Source organism: Manis javanica, chromosome 11 (assembly GCF_040802235.1).
Source record: "Manis javanica isolate MJ-LG chromosome 11, MJ_LKY, whole genome shotgun sequence".
NCBI classification, from domain to species: domain Eukaryota; kingdom Metazoa; phylum Chordata; class Mammalia; order Pholidota; family Manidae; genus Manis; species Manis javanica.
The window spans coordinates 97,564,492-97,585,307 of record NC_133166.1 but is presented as its reverse complement, the minus strand read 5'-3'; the positions used below and the strand labels follow the sequence as shown (position 1 = coordinate 97,585,307).

At 39.5% G+C, this 20,816-nt stretch overlaps 1 protein-coding gene across 1 annotated transcript in view; it reads left to right on the top strand.

Annotated features, from left to right (window-relative positions):
- The first annotated feature begins 911 nt into the window (after positions 1-911).
- BATF3 (basic leucine zipper ATF-like transcription factor 3) overlaps positions 912-20,816 on the top strand; it is a 132,457-nt gene continuing 112,552 nt past the window's right edge. Inside the window, exons 1-3 of the mRNA XM_073216972.1 lie at positions 912-1,084; positions 11,750-11,829; positions 11,958-12,093. Of these exons, the coding sequence (XP_073073073.1) occupies positions 12,019-12,093 (75 nt within the window). The 5' untranslated portion in view covers positions 912-1,084; positions 11,750-11,829; positions 11,958-12,018. The remainder of the gene's footprint in view (positions 1,085-11,749; positions 11,830-11,957; positions 12,094-20,816) is intronic.

Sequence of the window (20,816 nt, the reverse complement as noted above, 5' to 3'; positions counted from 1 at the left end):
GTTAGCAATATCAGATTAAACTGTGCAATCCTTCCCACCTTGCAATTCCATTTCTAGACATATACCTGAAAGTTCTTGCGGTGTGACCAATGTGTAAAAGATAGCAATAACCTGTTATTGTAAAGTAATGGAGAAAAGCTAAATGATCATCTGGAAGACTAATACTGAAAGTATTTGGAAATACTCAATACCCATTTATGACTTTAAAAACCAGAAAATGACTTAGTAAACTACGAAAAGAACGAAGTGCCTTTAATTTTTTTAAGTACCTATTAGAAACCTTCAGAAGGCTCATGCATGAAATGTAGGATGCAATCCAAATAACTCCCGGAAAGAACTAACCCTGAGGTTACATACAGTGCTGGATTCGTGGGGGAAATAAAAATTGTTATTTACAGACGATTTTTTACCTACAAAATCCGGGAGTATTATAAAACAAAGGTTCGCAGACGAGACCGGATAGATCAACACACTCCAAACCAAATTATTCTAGGGCACAATTATTAGAAGGGCAAAAAGAACAGCAACAAAAACTGCCAGGGTAAAGCTAAAATGAAATGTTCAAAACACCAAGAAAATTGCAAGACTTCAGCGGAATACAAGTGAAAGACCTGAATTCGTGGAGAAATAACAACATTGTTGGATGGATGTCTCAATTTTGCAGAGGAATCCAATCCGAGCAAACTAATCTACTGAAAAACAAATCCCGGGAGACTTCGACAATCTATTACAGAATTTGAAATGGAATCCCAAACAAATCTCGGGAAAACGTTGCCATCTGGTGACAAAAAGTTACAGAATTTGGCCATGCAGCGTGAGATTCCGGGCGACGCACGAGTCAAAGCGCATGCCGCCGCGGCGTTTGGCGGCGCGGCCGGAAAAGGTCTGTTGGCTCCGCCCCGTGGGCGGGGCGTTTGCGGCCAACCAGCGCGCGCGCCCGAAACCGCCGCTAGCCCCGCCCCGCGCAGCCGCGGGCTCCCGGGAGACTCGTTTCCCTCGCTGCGTTCGTCGCCCAGTTCTCCAGCACCCTTGGGCGGGGGCTGCCAAGACCGGCCCCAGAAGGTCGTTTCCCCTGCAGTTTCCGGTAAGTGACGTTCCAGTCGGAGCTGTGGAGCCCTCCTACTCGGTCACTTCTGGGCTGCGCTCTACCACTCCCCAAACGAGGTTTCCGCCATTGTGGCCTTTTTCGTCAGCGCCTTGGTAATCGTCACCTGCTGCACCCGGAAGGGTGTGTTCTTGGTCTGACATCCCTCAGCGTCTCCTCTTGCAGATACACACCGTGCAAGTGCGCTGTCTCTTCCCTTACCTCCCTTCGGGAGCACACGTCTCCCTACCCCACTGTCTGCTGCATTTTCAGCCTAACCAACATCTCTACAAGGACCACGCCTTTTAGCGCAACGCCTCTCCTCTCCCTAAATCCTTCCTTCTCATTAAAATAATAACAATTAAGGAAAGTGTTTTAAGAGTTAGACACTGGCCCAACCACTTTACAGGCAACAACGTTAGATAGATACACCTAAGAAAACTGAGGGAAAGAAAAGTTAATTTGCTTGAAGTAACGTAGCTTGGACCAGGGGCAGGAGTTGGAATTTGAATCTACACAGTGAATTCAATTGAATTACACCAAAGCTGGTGCTGTTATCACCCTCTTTCTCTTTCCCAAGTACCTGGGCATTCCCCGATTTCAGTTGCTTTCTTGAGAAGTTCTTTCTGAATGCTGTCGAACCATCCCTGTTTCTGGGAAGCTGGCCTCTGCCTAAGAACTCTTTCTCAGCGTTTCCTCACACAGAATCTCGAATGTTCAATTTTATTAGGTGTCTAAACTCAGAGCTTAGTAATATTTTGCAGCCCCCAGATGTGCTTATGCTTCCTTAAAAATGTACTCTTAACCCGATATTAACTAATCCCCTGTCTCACTGTGTCATTATCATCATCACTTTCCCAGCAAATGTTTGAGCAGTTAATGTAAGACACTGCACATAATTGGAGTTTCAAAGAACTCTGAGGCTTAGTTCCTGATCTCAAGGAGAAATATGACATCTCATAAAAAGACCCAACAAAATAGCTGATAAATACTAGCTCAGTTGCCCAGAAAACAAACTTCACAGGAACGACATTAGACAAAAGTTACATGATAGACCTGTTCCCTTATTTGTAAAATGAAGGTCAGGCTAGATAAATAAAATTTTGTGACTAGAAAGAGGAGTGATCACTTGTGATGTGGGAACTGTTGGGCTGTTTCAAGAACATACATTATAGAGGCAAGGATTAGGTTGAAGGCTTTTCTTAGCAAAAAAAATTTTTTTCACTTTGAACATCAGATAATAGTGACAGCCTTGCTCTGGAAATAAAATTCACATTCATACAATACTTTATACTCAATTTTTAGGTGATTCATAACCCATCCCTCCATCCAAAGCCTACATGTTTTAAAAAAACCTGATTAAGGAAAATAAACTAACTCAAAAAGCAAGACTAAGCCAGACGTGAAGGGCCTTTATCTTGTAGTGTACGACGATTGGAGGTTTGAGAAGTTAAGTCTGGCATCAGTGTGATGCCAGTGGGAAAGGCAGTGAGACTAGTTAGGTGGCAGGTGGAGTAATTTAGATAGATTAGGAGATACTAAGGGCTATGCCAAGCAGTGTTGTGAATGGGGGTATTGCAAAAAATATTGGTAAGGACAAATCAAAAGGACTTGTTATCTGGATATGGGAATTGAAAGACAGGAAGGAATTGATGATAGTAAGGTTTGAGGTCTGTTCAGCTGCAGTTATGTTCTATATCTACTTTGTCTACTGTTTTATTGCACAAGGTCTTTCCTGTAACATACCTGCTTTAGGAGAAAGTATCACTACCAACCCAAAGGACATTAAAAAGGTTAATAGGGAATACTACAAACTATATACTAAAAATTAAGCAACTCAGATGAAATGGACCACTATCAAAACTACCAAAACTCACCATGGAAAAAACAGATAAGCTGAATAGTCGTCCTGTCATTAGTAAATGAATTTGTATTTAAAAACCTAAAAAAGAAGGGGAAAAAAGAGGAAAATTCCAGGCCCAGATAGTCATGGGTGAATTTTATCAAACTTTTAAGGTAAAAATAACAGGATCTTCCCAAAGATAGAAGAGAAAGGAAACCTTCTCAACTCATTTTACGAAACCATATTACCTGATACCAAGACTGGATGAAAACAGTTCAAAAAAGAAAACCAAATCAATATGCCTCAAGAACAAAGATGCAAAAATACTCAAAAAAAGAAATGAGCAAATTGAATCCAGCAACATATGAAAAGAAAAAAACTTTGTAACCAAGTGTCATCTATCCCAGGAATTCAAGACTGGTTCAACATTTGAAAATAAATTAATTGACCATATTAACAGACTAAATGAAAAACTTCCTAAGCCTATCAATAGATGCAAAACAAAGCTCTTCACAAAATTCAACATCCATTATTTTAAAATCTCACCATTATAAATCCAACAGGTCTGTGTTCTTAAAAAAAGCACTAAAAATTGAGTTCAACCAAGATGAGGAAAAATCATATTTTGAACCCCAAGCAGAGTGCACAATCCATCTAGAGGTCTGTAGAAGTGCCTGCCATGTATGATCCAGAGGACTTGGGGTAACTTCACAAGACTCAGTGGCTGGGGCTTCTGACCAGTTGAGTTTTGCCTGCTCCTGCAGTTCAGCCCCCCTACCCCAACCCATCAAGAGACTACATTGCTGGAATGACAGAGAAAAAGTGAAGAGGAGGGATGGTAGCATTGGACATTGTCTTAGTAGTCTCTCCAAGAGATGGCATTCACTGCTCATCTATGCTTTTCTATCTTAAAAAATTTTGCATTTTTACAAACAGCAAACAGGATGTACTCATAAGTTTCAGAATGTAGCTGCCTTCATATCTTAATCAATGTTAAAAAAATTCAGCAAACTAGGATAGAAGGGAAACTGAGAAATGGCATCTACAAAATCTAGAGCTAACATCATACTTAATGGTGAAAGATTTTTCCCTACCCCAAAGATTGGGAACTAGACAGGACTGTGTGTTTTCACTAATCCTATTTAGTATTTTACTGAAATAGGGAAATAAAATTATCCCTATTTTCAGAGGACATAATTGTCTATATAGTAAACCTCAAGAAATCTACAAAAAAAGCCCTTACTGCTAAGGATTGAATTTAGCAAGGTGCAAGATAAAATGTAAATGTAGAAGACTTAATCATATTTTCACATTAGCAATAAACAACTGGAAACGCCAGTTCCCCTCCCCCTACTAATGAAATAATTAGATATAAATCTAACAAAATATTTTCAGTTTCTGTATGCTGAAAAGTACAAAATGCTGCTGAAAGAAATCAAACACCACCCAGACTGTGTTCGTGGATTAAAAGATTTAATGTAGTAAAGATGTCAATTCTTCTCAAATTGATCTATGCGTTTAATACAGTTGCAGGAAAAAAATTCCAGCAGAATTTTTCTAACTAGCTAAATTAGTTGACTCTAAAATTATAAGGAAAGGTAAAGGAACTAGAATAGCAAAAAAATTTTGCAAATAAGGAGCAAAGTTGAAGAATTTATGTAACTCGATTTTTTAGACTTCTTGTAAAGCTATAGCAATCAAGACTATAAATTTTGTGGTCATACAGACCAATGCAACTAAATAGAGTCCAGAAATAAATCCACACAAATATGGCCAATTGAGAGGTGTAATGGATGGATGGAGAATGGACAGCCTTTTCAAGATATAAAAATGATCTATGATGGATCATAGATCTAAAAATGTGGACACTCTTGAGGAAAACAAGGCAAAATTTGTGACCTTGGGTTAGTCAAATTGTTCTTATATATACCCAAAGCACTGTCTATAAAGGAAAAAAAAAGTTGGACTTTTATCAATAAAATCCTTTGCTGCATGAAGGACACTCAAATAAAAAAAATGACAAGGCATATTGGGAGAAAATATTTGCAGATCACATACTTAACAAATAACTTGTAACCAGAATATATAAAAAATTTCTTAAACCTAACAAGAAAACAACTCAATAAAAAAATGGGCAAAGGTTGAACAGACACTTCTCTAAAGAAGATACATAGATGACAAGCACATGAAGAAATGTTCAACACCATTCATCATTAGAGAAATGCTTTTGTAAAATCACAAGACACATACACACCAAGTAGAATAGATAAATTAATTTAAAAATTATAATTTTATTCATCAACAGACATTTAGGTTCTTTCCATATCTTGGCTATGGTAGATAATGCCACATGTGAATACAAGTATGTCTTCAAGGTAGTGATTTTGTTGTCCTATGAATGTATGTGTACCTGGAAGTGGGATTGCTGGATCATATGATAGTTCCATTTGTAATTTCTTGAGGAGCCTCCGTACTGGTTTCCATAGCAGCTGTACCAGTTTATATTCTGACCAACAGTGTACAAGGGTTCCCTTTTCTGCACAGCCTCACCAACCAACAGTGGTTATTCCTTGTCTTTTTTTTTTTTAAGTTAAGAAAGCTGTTTATGTCTTACAAGAAGTTGTCCGGTCTCTCTCTCCACCAGGCTGCAGCAGAAGAGGTCCTTGTCTTTTTGATAATATATGTCCTGACAAGTATGAGATGATATCTCATTGTGGTTTTGATTTACAATTTTTTTTCTTTTTTTTTCGAGAGGGCATCTCTCATATTTATTGATCAAATGGTTGTTAACAACAATAAAATTCTGTATAGGGGGGTCAATGCTCAATGTACAATCATTAATCCATCTCAAGCCTAATTCTCCTCAGCCTCCAATCTTCTGAAGCATAACAAACAAGTTCTTACATGGTGAATGAATTCTTACATAGTGAATAAGTTCTTACATGGTGAACAGTACAAGGGCAATCATCACAGAAACTTTCGGTTTTGATCATGCATTATAAACTATAAACAATCAGGTCAAATATGAATATTTGTTTGATTTTTATACTTGATTTATATGTGGATCCCACATTTCTCCCTTTATTATTATTGTTATTTAATAAAATGCGGAAGTGGTAGGTAGATGCAAGATAAAGGTAGAAAACATAGTTTAGTGTTGTAAGAGAGCAATTGTAGATGATCATGTGTGTGCCTGTAGACTATGTGCTAATCCGAGCTAGACAAGGGCAATAAAACATCCACGGATGCAGAAGCTTTCTCTCAAAATGGGGGTAGGGGGGTGGGTGGGTAAGGATCTAAGCTTCACCACTGTTTCCCGATTTCTCACCTGATGGCCCCCCTGCGACTGTGCCTGTCTAGGTTGTTCCTCCCTTGAGGAATCTTACCCGTCTCTGGCTAAGCAGTCATCTTCTGGGGCCATACAGGGAAATATAAAGTTGGTAAGTGAGAGAGAAGCCATATTGTTTGAAAAGGTTAGCTTTTTACTTCTTTGCAGATTTATGCCCTGTGGCTTCTATGCCCAGCACTTGTCTCGAGGTATCTTTACCACCTGGAGGAATTATGATGCTCGGTAAATTTGATATGAGGCACGAATTCTATTTAAGGGTTGTAATTAGGAAGGAAGAAGAAAAGCTGTAGAGGTAGCATATGGAAGAAAACATGGGAGGATTGATTTTTTCTTTGACATATCTTCTTGTAGAGTACCTTAAGCATGTATAGGTTTTAAACTACTAACTAACTTGCGCACACATATTAACATAATAGGAATATGGTGACATAAACTAAGCAAATCTATAATTACCAGCCATCTCCAGTGAAGCCAAGAAACCCAGTTAGGCATCCTAGGCATTTGTGAAAATTTGTCTATGATATGATGGATATTGTCCAACTGTACTTGAACATTCTGAGAAAAATCAGACAAATTAAAGCAACCCATTTCTGAGATCTGTTCACATCCCATATGTTCTTTTAACCGTAGATAGTCTATAGTTGTAAGATTTTGGAGCGCTACAACTTGCACCCCTCCCAACTCCTGGTTGAGTTCCAACAGTCCAAATCCACTCAAATTCGTTGTCTCACTGTATGCACATGCCAGCCTAGACATCTCCCTCCTCATTCCAGTGGCAAGTCCAGGAAACGGTGGGATGGACGCAGCCACAACCGCAGCATCGCCCAGATCCCTGTGGAGGCTTTTTGATGATCATCCCCCGGCACGAGTCCTCCAGAGAGTGCTGATGCCGGAAGCTCCTCCTCATATCGTATCTTAGTTCATTTTCTGGGTATCCACGCTAGGCCTTGATCTTCTGCATAGAAACAAACAGACCCTTTGCCCACACTTTGACATGCCCTCTATACCACTGTGCAGAAGTCATTGGAGGTCAGCACACAGTAACTGCCTTTTTTTTTTTTTATTAAGAGAAAGGAATATTATCAGAAAAGAGTACCTCCATAGCTGATCATCTGACACCCTTTAAGTGTTCAACATTAAGGATATTTAAAGCATGCGTTGATCTTTGATTTACCAATAGTTTTATCCTATCAAGGAGTAATCCCCCTTTTCTTTCTTCCTTCCTTCCTTCCTTCCTTCCTTCCTTCCTTCCTTCCTTCCTTCCTTCCTTCCTTCCTTCCTTCCTGCCTTCCTTCCTTCCTTCCTTCCTTCCTTCCTTCCTTCCTTCCTTCCTTCCTTTTCTTTCTTTCTTTCTTTCTTTCTTTCTTTCTTTTTTTCTTTGTTTTTTTCTTTCTTTCTTTTTTTCTTTCTTTCTTTCTTTCTTTCTTTCTTTCTTTTTTTCTTTTTTTTTTTTTTTAATTTTTAATCTACACTTACATGAAGAATACTATGTTTACTATGCTCTCCCCTATATCAGGTCCCCCCTAACAACCACATTACAGTTACTGTCCATCAGCTTAGCAAAATGTTGTAGAGTCACTACTTGTCCTCTCTGTGTTGTGCAGCCCACCCTCCCCTTTCTCCCTCCCCCCCATGCATGCTAATCTTAATACCCCCCTTCTCCCCCTCCTTATCCCTCCCTGCCCACCCATCCTCCCCAGTTCCTTTCCCTTTGGTACCTGTTAGTCCATTTTTGGGTTCTGTAATTCCGCTGTTGTTTTGTTCCTTCAGTTTTTCCTTTGTTCCTATACTCCTCAGATGAGTGAATTCATTTGGTATTTCTCTTTCTCCGCTTGGCTTATTTCACTGAGCATAATACTCTCCAGCTCCATCCATGTTGCTGCAAATGGTTGGATTTTTCCACTTCTAATGGCCTAGTAGTATTCCATTGTGTATATGTACCACGTCTTCTTTATCCATTCATCTACCGATGGACATTTAGGTTGCTTCCAATTCTTGGCTATTGTAAATAGTGCTGTGATAAACATAGGGGTGCATCTGTCTTTCTCAAACTTGATTGCTGCGTTCTTAGGGTAAATTCCTAGGAGTGGAATTCCTGGGTCAAATGGTAGGTCTTTTTGAGCATTTTGATGAACCTCCATACTGTTTTCCACAATGCTTGAACTAATTTACATTCCCACCAGCAGTGTAGGAGGGTTCCCCTTTCTCCACAGCCTCGCCAACATTTGTTGTTGTTTGTCTTTTGGATGGCAGCCATCCTTACTGGTGTGAGGTGATACCTCATTGTAGTTTTAATTTGCATTTCTCTCATAATTAGCGATGTGGAGCATCTTTTCATGTGTCTCTTGGCCATCTGTATTTCTTTTTTGGAGAACTGTCTGTTCAGTTCCTCTGCCCATTTTTTAATTGGGTTATTTGTTTTTTGTTTGTTGAGGCGTGTGAGCTCTTTATATATTCTGGACGTCAAGCCTTTATAAGATCTGTCATTTTCAAATATATTCTCCCATACTGTAGGGTTCCTTTTTGTTCTTTTGATGGTGTCTTTCGCTGTACAGAAGCTTTTCAGCTTAATGTAGTCCCACTTGCTCATTTTTGCTGTTGTTTTCTGATTTACATTTAATAGATGATTAGCAAAGTTGAACACCTTTTCATGAGCTGTTGGCTATTTATATGTTTTCTTTGGAGAAATGTCTATTCAGGTCCTTTTCCCATTTTTCTTTTGGGTTATCTTTTTTTTTTTTGCTATTGAGTTGTATGAATTCCTTATATATATTTATTGAATATTAATTCATTATTGGATATATGGTTTGCAAATATTCCTCCCATTCTATAGGTTGCCTTTTAATTTTACTGATGGTTTCCTTTGCTATGCTGAAGCTTTTTACTTTTAGTTCCATTTGTTAATTTCTGTTTTTGTTGCCTTTGCTTTTAGCATCTAATTCTGCCCCTGCCCCTCCCCCCCAAAATTAATTGCCAAGACCATTGTCAAGGAGCTCACACCCTTGTTTTCTTCTAGGAGCTTTACACTTTCAGGTCTTCATTCAAGTCTGAGAAAGGTGTCCAGTTTCATTCTTTTGCATGTGAATATTCAATTTTCCCAACGTCATTTATTGAAAATACTCTCCTTTCACCATTGTGTGTTCTTGGCACCCTTGTCAAAGATTAGTTGGCTGTATATACATGGGTTTATTCCTGGGCTTTCTATTCTGTTTCATTGGCCTGTGTATCTTCTTTTATTTTTTAATGGCTGGCCATTTTGTTTATCACAACTAGAATCTTGTCATGACTGGGTTGCTACTTGAAGTCTAGCAGGTAGAGGCCTGCGATGTAACTAAATATCCTACATGAACAGGAAAATGCTTCACAACAAAGAATAATCCAGCCCCAAATGACAGTAGTGGCAAAACTGAGAAACTCTGCCCTAGTCCACACCACCAAAATCTCTTACTACTTGAAATATTGTAATCGCCATCTAACTGGGTTTCCTTCTACTTTTAACCTTATACAATCTCTTCTACACACAGCACTGCCATATTTTCTTTTAAAAACACAAATCAAATCTTGACACTTCTCAGCTTAAAACCTTCCAGTTGTTTCCCATTATACTTAGGATGAAATTCCAAGTCCTTAACATAAAGGTGGTTTGATAGTTTTGCATTATATGGTCCTGCTTACTTGTTACCTCCTTTCATATCACTGCCCCTTTGACTACCATGCTTGAGATTTACCTACCATCTCATCGAACATCGGAAACGGTGAACTTATTCCTACCTGAGGGCCTTTGAACTTATGTTCCATCTGCTTCAAAGTTCTTTTCTACAGGTTTTCACATGGTGGGCTGATTCTCATCTTCCAAGACTCAGGTTGTGTTTTTTCATACAATAGTACACAACAGCAGTAATACAATTCCTTCCAGGTTTCCGGACCTGATTCCAATGCGTGTGTGTGGGAAGGGGTCTTTCCACCCACAACACCAAGCAGTTCTTGAAAACCAGCAGGGTGTCTAAGAAATCAGTTCTGATGCTGTCTGCCCGGAGACAGCACAGGATTCCCCTGGTTAAGGGCTCTGTCCTACAAGACTGCCCTCCACCTCGACCCCACACCCCCACCCTCGCTCCAGATGCCTCACTACAGATTGGAGGTTCCCATGACCTCCCCACCTTAGGTTTGATTAATTTACTAGAGCAGCTCACCGAACTCAGAAAAACACATAGGCATAGAAATCTTTCAACAAGCTCTCTGGTATTTTCAGGGAAGTTCAGGAATCAACGGAATAGTGTATAGGTAGGAACAATGAAAAGATTCAGGGCTGAGTGCTAACATGGCCAATATTTTTAAGGGAGGGAGGGAAAAATGGCACCCAAGGAGGAGAGAAGGAATGGTGCACTGCCCGTACCAGGGAGAACGTCTCAGCTGTGAAGCGGAGCCACGTCACAGCCCTCCCTGACTGGTCTATAGTCTGCTTGGGCCACTGTAATAAAACAACATAAATTGTATGACTTAAACAATAGGGATTTATTTTCTCACAGTTCTGGAGGCTGGAAAATCTAAGATCAAGGTTCCAGCGGCATTTGGTGTCCCCTGAGAGCTCCATTCCTGGCTCGCAGGTGGCCTGCAGCTTGCCACACCCTCACGTGGCCTTTTCTTTGCAGTGCACAGGTTGAGAAAGAGTGAGTCTCTCCCTCTCTTCTCGTAAAGCCACCAGTCCTATCAGATTAGGTGACATCATTTAACTTTAATTATCTCCTAAAGACACTGTTTCTAAATATAGTCACATTGGGGGTTAGAGCTTCAGTAAATGAATTTTGGAGGAGTACAATTCAGTCTGTAGTAATTGGTGTTTCCCTTTATCATAAATGAAGAAAATTACTTGAACATAATATGATCCAAGAGGATCACCACATCAGTACTACGTTCTTGTTCTTTCAGACCATAAAAGCAAAACTCAGCTGAAACAGGGTGCTTGTTTTGGTCAAAACTGCATGAGACTTTTACCAAGGTTATGGAAATACATATTTGATTTTTTTTTTGGTATCATTAATCTACAATTACATGAGGAACATCATGTTTACTAGACTCCCCCCTTCACCAAGTCCCCCCCACATACCGCATTATCACTGTCCATCAGCATAGTAAGATGCTGTAGAATCACTACTTGTCTTCTCTGTGTTGCACAGCCCTCCCCGTGCCCCCCCACACTATACATGCTAATTGTAAGGCCCCTTTCTTCTTCTTGCCCTCCCCTCCCTTCCTACCCATCCTCCCCAGTTGTATTTGATTTTTATTGTTATGACAGGTCCTCGTATTAGGTGTATGGAAGTTTACAGAAATAAAAAACCATTTTGTGAGTAACTAATACCTGGCCCTCTTTCCATTCAGAATTTTAAACATGGTTTCCCTTTCCTTTGTTCCAAAAAAACTCACTTTGCTTTTTAAAATTCTCTAGCAGTCTGTCAATATTTTGGTTTTATAGGCATGACAAGGAGGTTTTATGGACATGGAAAATAAATCCACACAGAAGTCCTGAAGATGCTGGGACTGGCAGAATTGGAGGTAGGAATTTTACTTTAAGATCATTTGAGTAATTTCAAGTACATTTGATAAATTATTTTACTTGTTTCTCTCTCATTTTTTGCCAATATTTGAGAGAATAATTGGTTTACATTTTATATCAATTTAAGGAAAACACAAACAAAAGAAAAAAGAAAAGCAAAAGAGAAAACACCCCCAATCTTGACAGAGATGATCATCTCATTCCTCAGACGACTGTGTGTTCTCTTCTTCATCATCTTCGGGAAGCCAGACCAAGTACTCAAGGTAAGTTCATCATCCTGTTAAAAGTGTCTTATAGGTAAGATGACTTTGAAAAAAATTACTTAAAACTCCTTCATAACTTCTGTTTATCCAAGAAATGTTCCATGAGAAGACCCACTGTGTGCCAGGCATAATGCTCCATGGCATGGTGCTTCAGCCAAGGAAGCCTTATTACATTGGGCAATGAAGACAAATAGTCCACTGCAATGCAGTGAGTGCTATGACTTGGTGCATGTGTTACAGGGGACTGTGATTAGTGGTATTTTATTTGATAGGTGAGATAGGGATAAAGTTGTTGATGAGTCATATAATAATACTGTAAACATGAATAGTGTTATTATAATGTAGATTAGAAGGTTTAGGATAGCAGTGTCCGGATTGTATACTATGATTATTGTCATTCAGCCTATGTGAGCGCGATTGAGGAATATGCTACAATTTCCCGTAGTTGAGTTTGATTTAGATCTCCTCAACCTCCAATTAGAATTGAAAGGGAGGCTATGGTAGTGAGTATGTTTATGCTGATTGTGGGTATGATTTGGTATAGAACTGAGATAGGTGCGATTTTTTGTCAGGTTAAAAGTAGTATGCCTGATGATAATGGGGTTCCTTGTGTTACTTCTGGCACTCAGAAGTGGAATGGGGCTATTCCAAATTCTATGGCCATGGCTACAGTGAAGATGATTGATGGTGCAGTCTTGTGTATTTTTGTGATGGCTCACTGTCCGGAAGTTATTAGGTTGATGGTGATGGCTGGTATTAATAACATGGATGCAGTGGCTTGGATCAGGAAGTATTTGGTAGCTGCTTCTATGGCTCGTGGGTTGAAATTTTTTATTAAAATGGGAATCATGGCTAGTATATTTATTTCGAAGCCGATTCAAATTATTAGTCAGTGAGAGCTAATTAGGACGAGTATGGTCCCTAGGAATAGGGTTGTCAGAATGATAAATATGATGGGATTTATTAGTACGGGAAGGTTATAATCCAACATTTTCAGGGTATGGGCCCAATAGCTTATTTAGCTGACCTTACTATAGTTTATGGTGTAATTTGGTAGCACAGAGACTTTTGAGTTCTCAGGTGTGGGTTCAATGCCTGTTTTTCTAGAAATAAGAGGACTTAAACCTCTACTATTCACTCTATCAAAGTAATTCTTTTATCAGACATATTTCTTATGATTGAGGGGGAATGCTTGATATGGCGATTGGCATTGACACATATCATGTGCATAGTGCTAGTGTTAGTGGTAAAAAATTTTTTCATAATAAGTGTATTAGTTGATCGTAGCGGAATCGTGGATAGGATGCTCAGATTCATAGAAATGTGGCAGTTAGAGCGAGTGTTTTTACTACAAAGTTGGTTGTGTAAATGCTTGGGATATAGGGGTCGTTGAAGGCCCCTATAAAGAGTGTTACTGAGAGGATATTTATTATGATGATGTTTGCATATTCGGCTAGGAAGAAAAGTGCAAATGGACCTGCTGCGTATTCTATATTAAAGCCTGAGATGAATTCTGATTCCCCTTCTGTTAGGTCGAAGGGTGCTTGATTGGTTTCGGCTAGGGTTGAAATGAATCATATTATGGCCAAAGGTCATGCAGGTACTAGTAATCATAATTTCTCTTGGGTAATGATTAGGGTGGAGAGTGTAAAGATAATAAGATAATTGCTAGTGTTACTTCATATGAAATAGTCTGGGCTACTGCGCATAGCGCCCCAATGAGGGCGTATTTGGAGTTGGAGGCTCATCCTGATCATAGAATAGAGTATACAGCAAGGCTTGATATGGCTAATATAAATAATACCCCTAGGTTTATGTTAACCAGGGGGTATGGTATTGGTAGTGGTACTCACATAATCAGGGCAAGTGCTAATGCTAGAATAGGTGCTATAATAAATATTGCAATTGAAGATGTTAGGGGTCGTAGTGGTTCTTTAGTGAATAGTTTTACTGCATCGGCAATCGGTTGAAGTAGACCTCAAGGACCTACAATGTTTGGGCCTTTTTGTAGTTGTATGTAGCCTAATATTTTATGTATGTAGCCTAATATTGGGATAATTATTAGTAATATGTTGATGATCTACATTAGTGCTAGGGAGAGGAGTTGAACCTCTGTTATAAAAGTTTAAGTTTTATGCAATTGCCATTCTTTGCTACCTTAGCTAAATCCTGAGTCTGGGATTAAGAGTTGTTGTGAATTGGCTAAATTGAGAAGGGTCATTTATTAATTCGAGGGCGCCTGTGTAAGGTAGGCCCTACTTCTCTTGTCCTTTCATACTGGGAGAAGTGTATAAATAGATAGAAACCGACCTGGATTACTCCGGTCTGAACTCAAATCACGTAGGACTTTAATCGTTGAACAAACAAACCATTAATAGCGGTTGCACCATTGGGATATTCTGATCCAGCATCGAGGTCGTAAACCCTGTTGTCGATATGAACTCTTGAATAGGATTGCGCTGTTATCCCTAGGGTAATTTATTCCGTTGATCAAGCGATTGCATCAATTAACGGATTATCTGGACTTACTTGTCAGTCTGGATTTGACTGCTCATAGGTTGTTTTTTGCTCCGAAGTCACCCCAACCAAAATTGACAGTTTAGATTATTAATTTTTATCTGTTTAGAGTGATATTGAGTTGATTTTAAGCTGGTTAATTAAAGCTCCATAGGGTCTTCTCGTCTTATTATATTATCCCAGCTTCTTCACGGGGAGGTCAATTTCACTGGTCACAGATGAGAGACAGTAAAGCCCTCGTTTAGCCGTTCATACTAGTCCTTATTTAGAGAACAAGTGATTATGCTGCCTTTGCACGGTCAGGATACCGCGGCCGTTTAACGTGAGTCACTGGGCAGGCAGTGCCTCTAATACTGGTTATGCTAGAGGTGATGTTTTTGGTAAACAGGCGGGGCTTGTGTTTGCTGAGTTCCTTTCATTTGTTTTAACCTTTCCTTTAGATTATGCACACCTGTGTTGGGTTAACGGTTCATTTAACAAAGTTTTATTTTTGGATTTAGTTTGTTTTGCTGTTAACTATCAGTGGGTTATCCGTTCTGATATAAGCTTGTGCAAGGAGATTTATTTCTTGTTACTCATACTAACAGTATTTCTTCTATTTGTTAATAGATTAGTCCAATATTAATTTAGGAGTTAATTTTGATTTGTGGTATTAGTTATGCTTTATTGTTGAGCTTAGACTCTTTCTTAATTGATGGCTGCTTCTAAGCCAACTATGGTTATTTTACTATTTACTCTCTAATTAAGATTTAATTCTGTTTGTAAAAAGCTGTACCTTTTTAGACTATACTTGAAAGTTACATTATAGTTTTTGGGCTTTTAGGTATATTTCAAGTTGAACTTAAATTCATTTTTTGGACAACCAGCTATCACCAGGCTCGTTAGGCTTTTCACCTCTACCTGCAAGTCTTCTCACTATTTTCCACATAGATGAGTGGGTTCTTTAAACTGCTCATAGGTAGCTCGTCTGGTTTCGCGGTTTCCGGCTTACGTTCTCTTTGTTGGAAGTTTTCTAGTTAGCTCATTATGCAAAAGGTATAAGGGGTAATCTTTGCTATTTTATACTGTAGACACATCTTTCATCTTTCCCTTATGGTACTCCTTCTATAGTGCCATATTATAATTTCTATCGCCTATACTTTAATTTGGTAAATGCTTTGGTTTATAAAATTTCTAATTTTACGTTGAGTGTTAGTTGGGCTAGCGTTTGTTCAAAGTAAACATATTATTGAGATCATCTGGGTGTAGGCCATATGGTTTATTTAAGCTACACTTTGATTGCCCAAGCACACTTTCCAGTATGCTTACCTTGTTACGACTTATCTCTTCTTATGCTCTAATATTTAGCTAATAACGTTTAGTGGTATTTAAGGATTTGAAGAGGGTGACGGGCGGTGTGTGCGTGCTTTAGGGCCAAGTTCAGTTGAGCTTTCTATTCTCAGCTTACTGCTAAATCCTCCTTTGGCCCTCATTTTTATGAGGGTGTTCATTTATATTCTATTTTAGAAAATGTAGCCCATTTCTTTCCAATCCATAGGCTACACCCTGACCTAACGTATTTATATTTTATTAATCTTGCTTACTATGTCTCCTTTTTAGGGTTTGCTGAAGATGGCCGTGTATAGGCTGTATTAGCGAGGATTGGTGAGGTCTATCTGGGTTTATCGATTATAGAACAGCTTCTCTATAGGGGTATAAAGCACCGCCAAGTCCTTTGAGTTTTAGGCTGTTGCTAGTAGTGCTCTGGCGAATAATTTTGTTTGGTGAATTATTTAAGTTTAGAGCTAAGCATAGTGGGGTATCTAATCCCAGTTTGGGCCTTAGCTATCGTGTGTCGGTTTGATTAAAGTTACCTTCATAATTCATTTTTACTATGACCATGACTTTTTACAGTTTGGTTAAGGCTTAACTTTATTTGAGTTCAATGCACCTTAGCACGTTTTATGCAGATTTTTTATTAATCAGGGTTAATCATATGACCGCGGTGGCTGGCATGAAATTTACCAACCCAGTACAATATGGCTAAGTCAAACTTTCATTTATGGCTTAATTTTTATCACTGCTGTCTCCTGTGGGGGTTTGGCTAAGCAAGGTGTTATTAGCTATCTTATTGGTGTGCTTGATACCAGCTCCTTTTGGTTCTATATAACTTGAAGGGCATTTTCACTGGGAGGCGGATACTTGCATGTGTAATTCTATTGAAAATTAATAAAAAGGCTGAGACCAAACCTATGTGTTTATGGAGTTTGTGAACTCATCTAAGCATTTTCAATGCTTTGCTTTAATTTTACATTAATTAAATAATGTTTGAAATACATTAACCTTTATTTCAAAATACATAGGGGGCTAGTAGTTTATATTACAGGCACCTATAAGGATTGATTGATATTTATATATAAGAGTATTATCTGTGGCTAATAGAAATCATTATGTAGCCATTATGAGGCTTTCCAGCCATATATGTCCAAGCATCTAAGTATTTTGCAGGTAGGCAGAAAGCTGCGTTGGTAGTGTGTAGGTCTACATGCTTATGTAATACTTTATGCTTATTAGTACCTTTGTGTATGTATTCTTGCTTTTGGGGTTTGACAAGATGTTTAGTACATAAGGGTTTTGGGGGGACTAAGGGGGGTTTGCTATATCAAACCTATGGTTATAAATTTAAATTAATTATTTTAGTATTTGTTGTAGTCTGTGTTCACGATCTTTGATCTCTGTAGGCTTGACCTAAAATGCTGTTATAAAATTTGTTATGTCCTGTAACCATTGACTGAATAACACCTAAGAGTTATTATGTACCACCAATAATACTCAATTAATGTCTAACTACAAGTTATCTACCCTGCCTAAGGTAGTGACCCAGTTGAACCTCGCTCCCCGAAAATTAAAAAATACCAGAGTCATGACAGTACAGTTATGTGTGAGCATGGGCTGATTAGTCACTAATCCATCGAGATGTCTTATTTAAGAGGAACGAGTGAGCGGCTAGAGTAGTATGACCCTGAAGTAAGAACCAGATGCTAGATATAGATTCAACATAGCTACCCCCAATCTCAATGGGCCCGGAGCTAGAAGAGGGACACTATTGTGGGCGGGTTGGTGATTTCACGTGGCATGGTGATTAGGCGGCCTTCAGTGGTAGGGATACGCATGTTGACTGGAAATGATTTGACTTAATGTGCTATGTCCGATTAATAATAGTATGTAGTATCTACTCTAAGGATATAATGTACCTGCTTATATGAATGAGCTAGATCATTAATGCACGATTAAACATAATATGTCCTATGTACTATAATAATAAAATGTACCTGCTTATATGCATGAGCTAGATCATTAATGCACGATTAATCATAGTATGTCCTATGTACTATAATAATACAATGTACCTGCTTATATGCATGCGGCAAACCATTAATGCACGATTATACATAGCATATACTATGTATAGCAGCAAACCAGTGCTTCCACCATAAACAAGTAGATGAAATGCAGAAATCATCTGTTTAAAAGAATTGGAGAGCTACTAAAACAATGGAAACTGAAGGGGTTAATATTCTAGAGAGGGAAGAACTATGGAGAGGTGAAATGATACAAAGTTGAGAGTTTGAGACACTCCAGAGGCTGGAGAATACAAACGCTCCGTTGAAAACCCAGGAGGGGCAGGAGTGAATCAGAGATAAATGGAGTTTTATCAGGACTATAATCTCATCTCAGCACAGCCTGATTGGGTTTAGATCATCATCCATCATTCTGTTTGCCCAATGGAAGAAGGGTGAATCATCTTGGAAGGAAGATTAACACCATGCAGAGCTTCTAGAATTTTGAAATACAAAATTCCTAACTTCAGGAAGAAATGACTAGATATTCTGACATGATTTAAAGTAAGATTAAAAAAATAAAGAACAGCCTTACAGTTAATCCAGATATTGGAGTCAGCTGACAATGATTTTACATAATTATAATTAATATATTCAAGAAAATATAGAGATTTGTAAACTATAAAAATAATGAAGTGGAAACTTTGGAATAAAAAGTGCATTACTTAAAATTAACAATTTTGGTAGATTTACCAGAAGATTAAACACAGCAATAGACAGAAGTAGCAACCTGAAAGTTAAGTCGGGAGAGAGAAAAAAGGAAATCGAGAACAAGAGCATGGGAAATATGAAACACAGTGAAGGGGTCTAACATAAAATCAGCATCTAAGACAGAGGAGAGAGAATGAGGAAGAACCAATATTTGAAGGAGTTAATGGCCAAAAGCCTTCCAAAACACAGGAAAGGCATCAACTGCAGGTTGAAGAAACTTTGAAACCCCCAAGCTGAATAATACAAAAAAAAAAGTCAGGGAGGGAACTTTCATTGCCACACAGTCAGGAATATGGTAGTCTCTTACAGCATGAAGTGGCTAATACAGTGAGTGACAGGCTAATAATTTCCTTTCCACTTCTCATTAAACTAATTCCTGTTTTTATTTCCCAATAAATTGTTTAATGGTTGTGTTCGTGTAGTTCCTGATAATAAGCATAACACTTTATACTTTCAATATTAATTAGAGATGGGATTCTCGTGGACTCACAGGAGTGTTTTCCTCTAGATAGGTTCCTAAGTGCCACATATTTGTAATATTGGGATACAATTATAAATAAATAATTCACTTTATCCATTATTTGTATCTTGCAATATTTTTCCAACTACCATAATAAAATATCAGTCTTAATTAAAATATCAGTCTTAATTCTTCTACTCCTCAAATTCCTTTATCAATAAAATGACTTGTAAAGATAGAGCTAAAACTTCCAATTCTTTAAAAAACTTTTAGATGCTACCAAAGGAAAAATTAAGAGGAGGGAAAAGGAATAAGTGGAGGAATTCTTCAGAAACCCAGGGAATTAGGTTCAAGTCACTGCCTGAGAGGTGGGGAGGCCTCTACAGCCAGTGAGAAAGGGATTCACGTTCTGGTAGACCAGGTACTCTTCGTGGTCTTGGGAAAGTCACAACTGTCTAAACCTCTGCTTCCTTGTCTGTTAACAAGGGGAAAAAAATACCTGCCTCACCATGTTGTTGGTGAGGATAAAACGAGATCATGTGCACACGGCGCTCAGCATGTGCCTGGCACTCACAGTAAGTGTCCCAAGATGATAGGGCATTTTTGGGCTGCTCTTGCCAGTGGTTTGTTTGCTGTTGGGCAAGTCACTTGGCTGCTGGGCCACTGGAAATGGTGCTACTGCCTCGTCTACCTGCCAGGATTAGTGGGGAGGTCAAAGGCAAAAATGTTTGGAAGGAAGGAAATGTGATGTGCTGCTAGACAGAGATGCCCAGAGAGGATGCGGCTGGGGAAGTGGCCCAGGTCATGGGGACAGGCCACAGGGGACAGAGGGCAGGCGAGCCGGTGGAAAGCAAGAGCAGGCACATGCCGCATGCAGTACAAGCCCCCAGGCCGGCAGGGAGGGAATCATAGGGTCACCTTTTTGGTCCCACTGCTTCTGCTCATAGCTTTACCTGCATTCCTCTCAGGTAATCCCCACCACAACAGCATCGTGTAGATATCACTGCTCCAATGAGCAAACAGACTCAACAAGGGTAAATAACTGTGCCAAGGTCACTCGGTTTGTAGATGACACAGTAGGTGCCTCACTTTTGCCACTGGGAGAGCATGTGATCCTGCAACAGCTTCTGCCCAGGTCTCTCATGTCCCAGGGCCATGCTGGGCTAACTTGCCAAGGGGATCCCCTGGCTGCCTCGGGGCTGGTTGGGAGCGGTGCATTGCTCATTCGTGGGGACCCCACAGCCAGCAAGACAGACTCATGGCTGAGCCTCTCATGACCTTCAAGGGCCTTTGGCAAGTGAGAACGAGCTTGGTTTCCAGGTCTGGCTTGTGTCTGAAGACTGCTCGAAGCCCAGTGGATAGGAGTGTGTCACCATCTCTGCCCTCCCTCTCACCCTTGCCTGCCACCTTGCCACTCGTCACAAGAAGGGAGGAGAGGGTTAGCAGAGCCCCTTCCCAGCCAGCCACTCCCACCCACTGGACTCCACAGCTCCCTCTTTTTCTCTGCTCTGCTCCCCTCCCTTACAACACACACACACGCCACCACCACCACCCACCCACCCACACACACACACACACACCCACACACACACACCCGCCACCACACACACACACACACACACACACACACACACGCCACCACCACCACCCACACA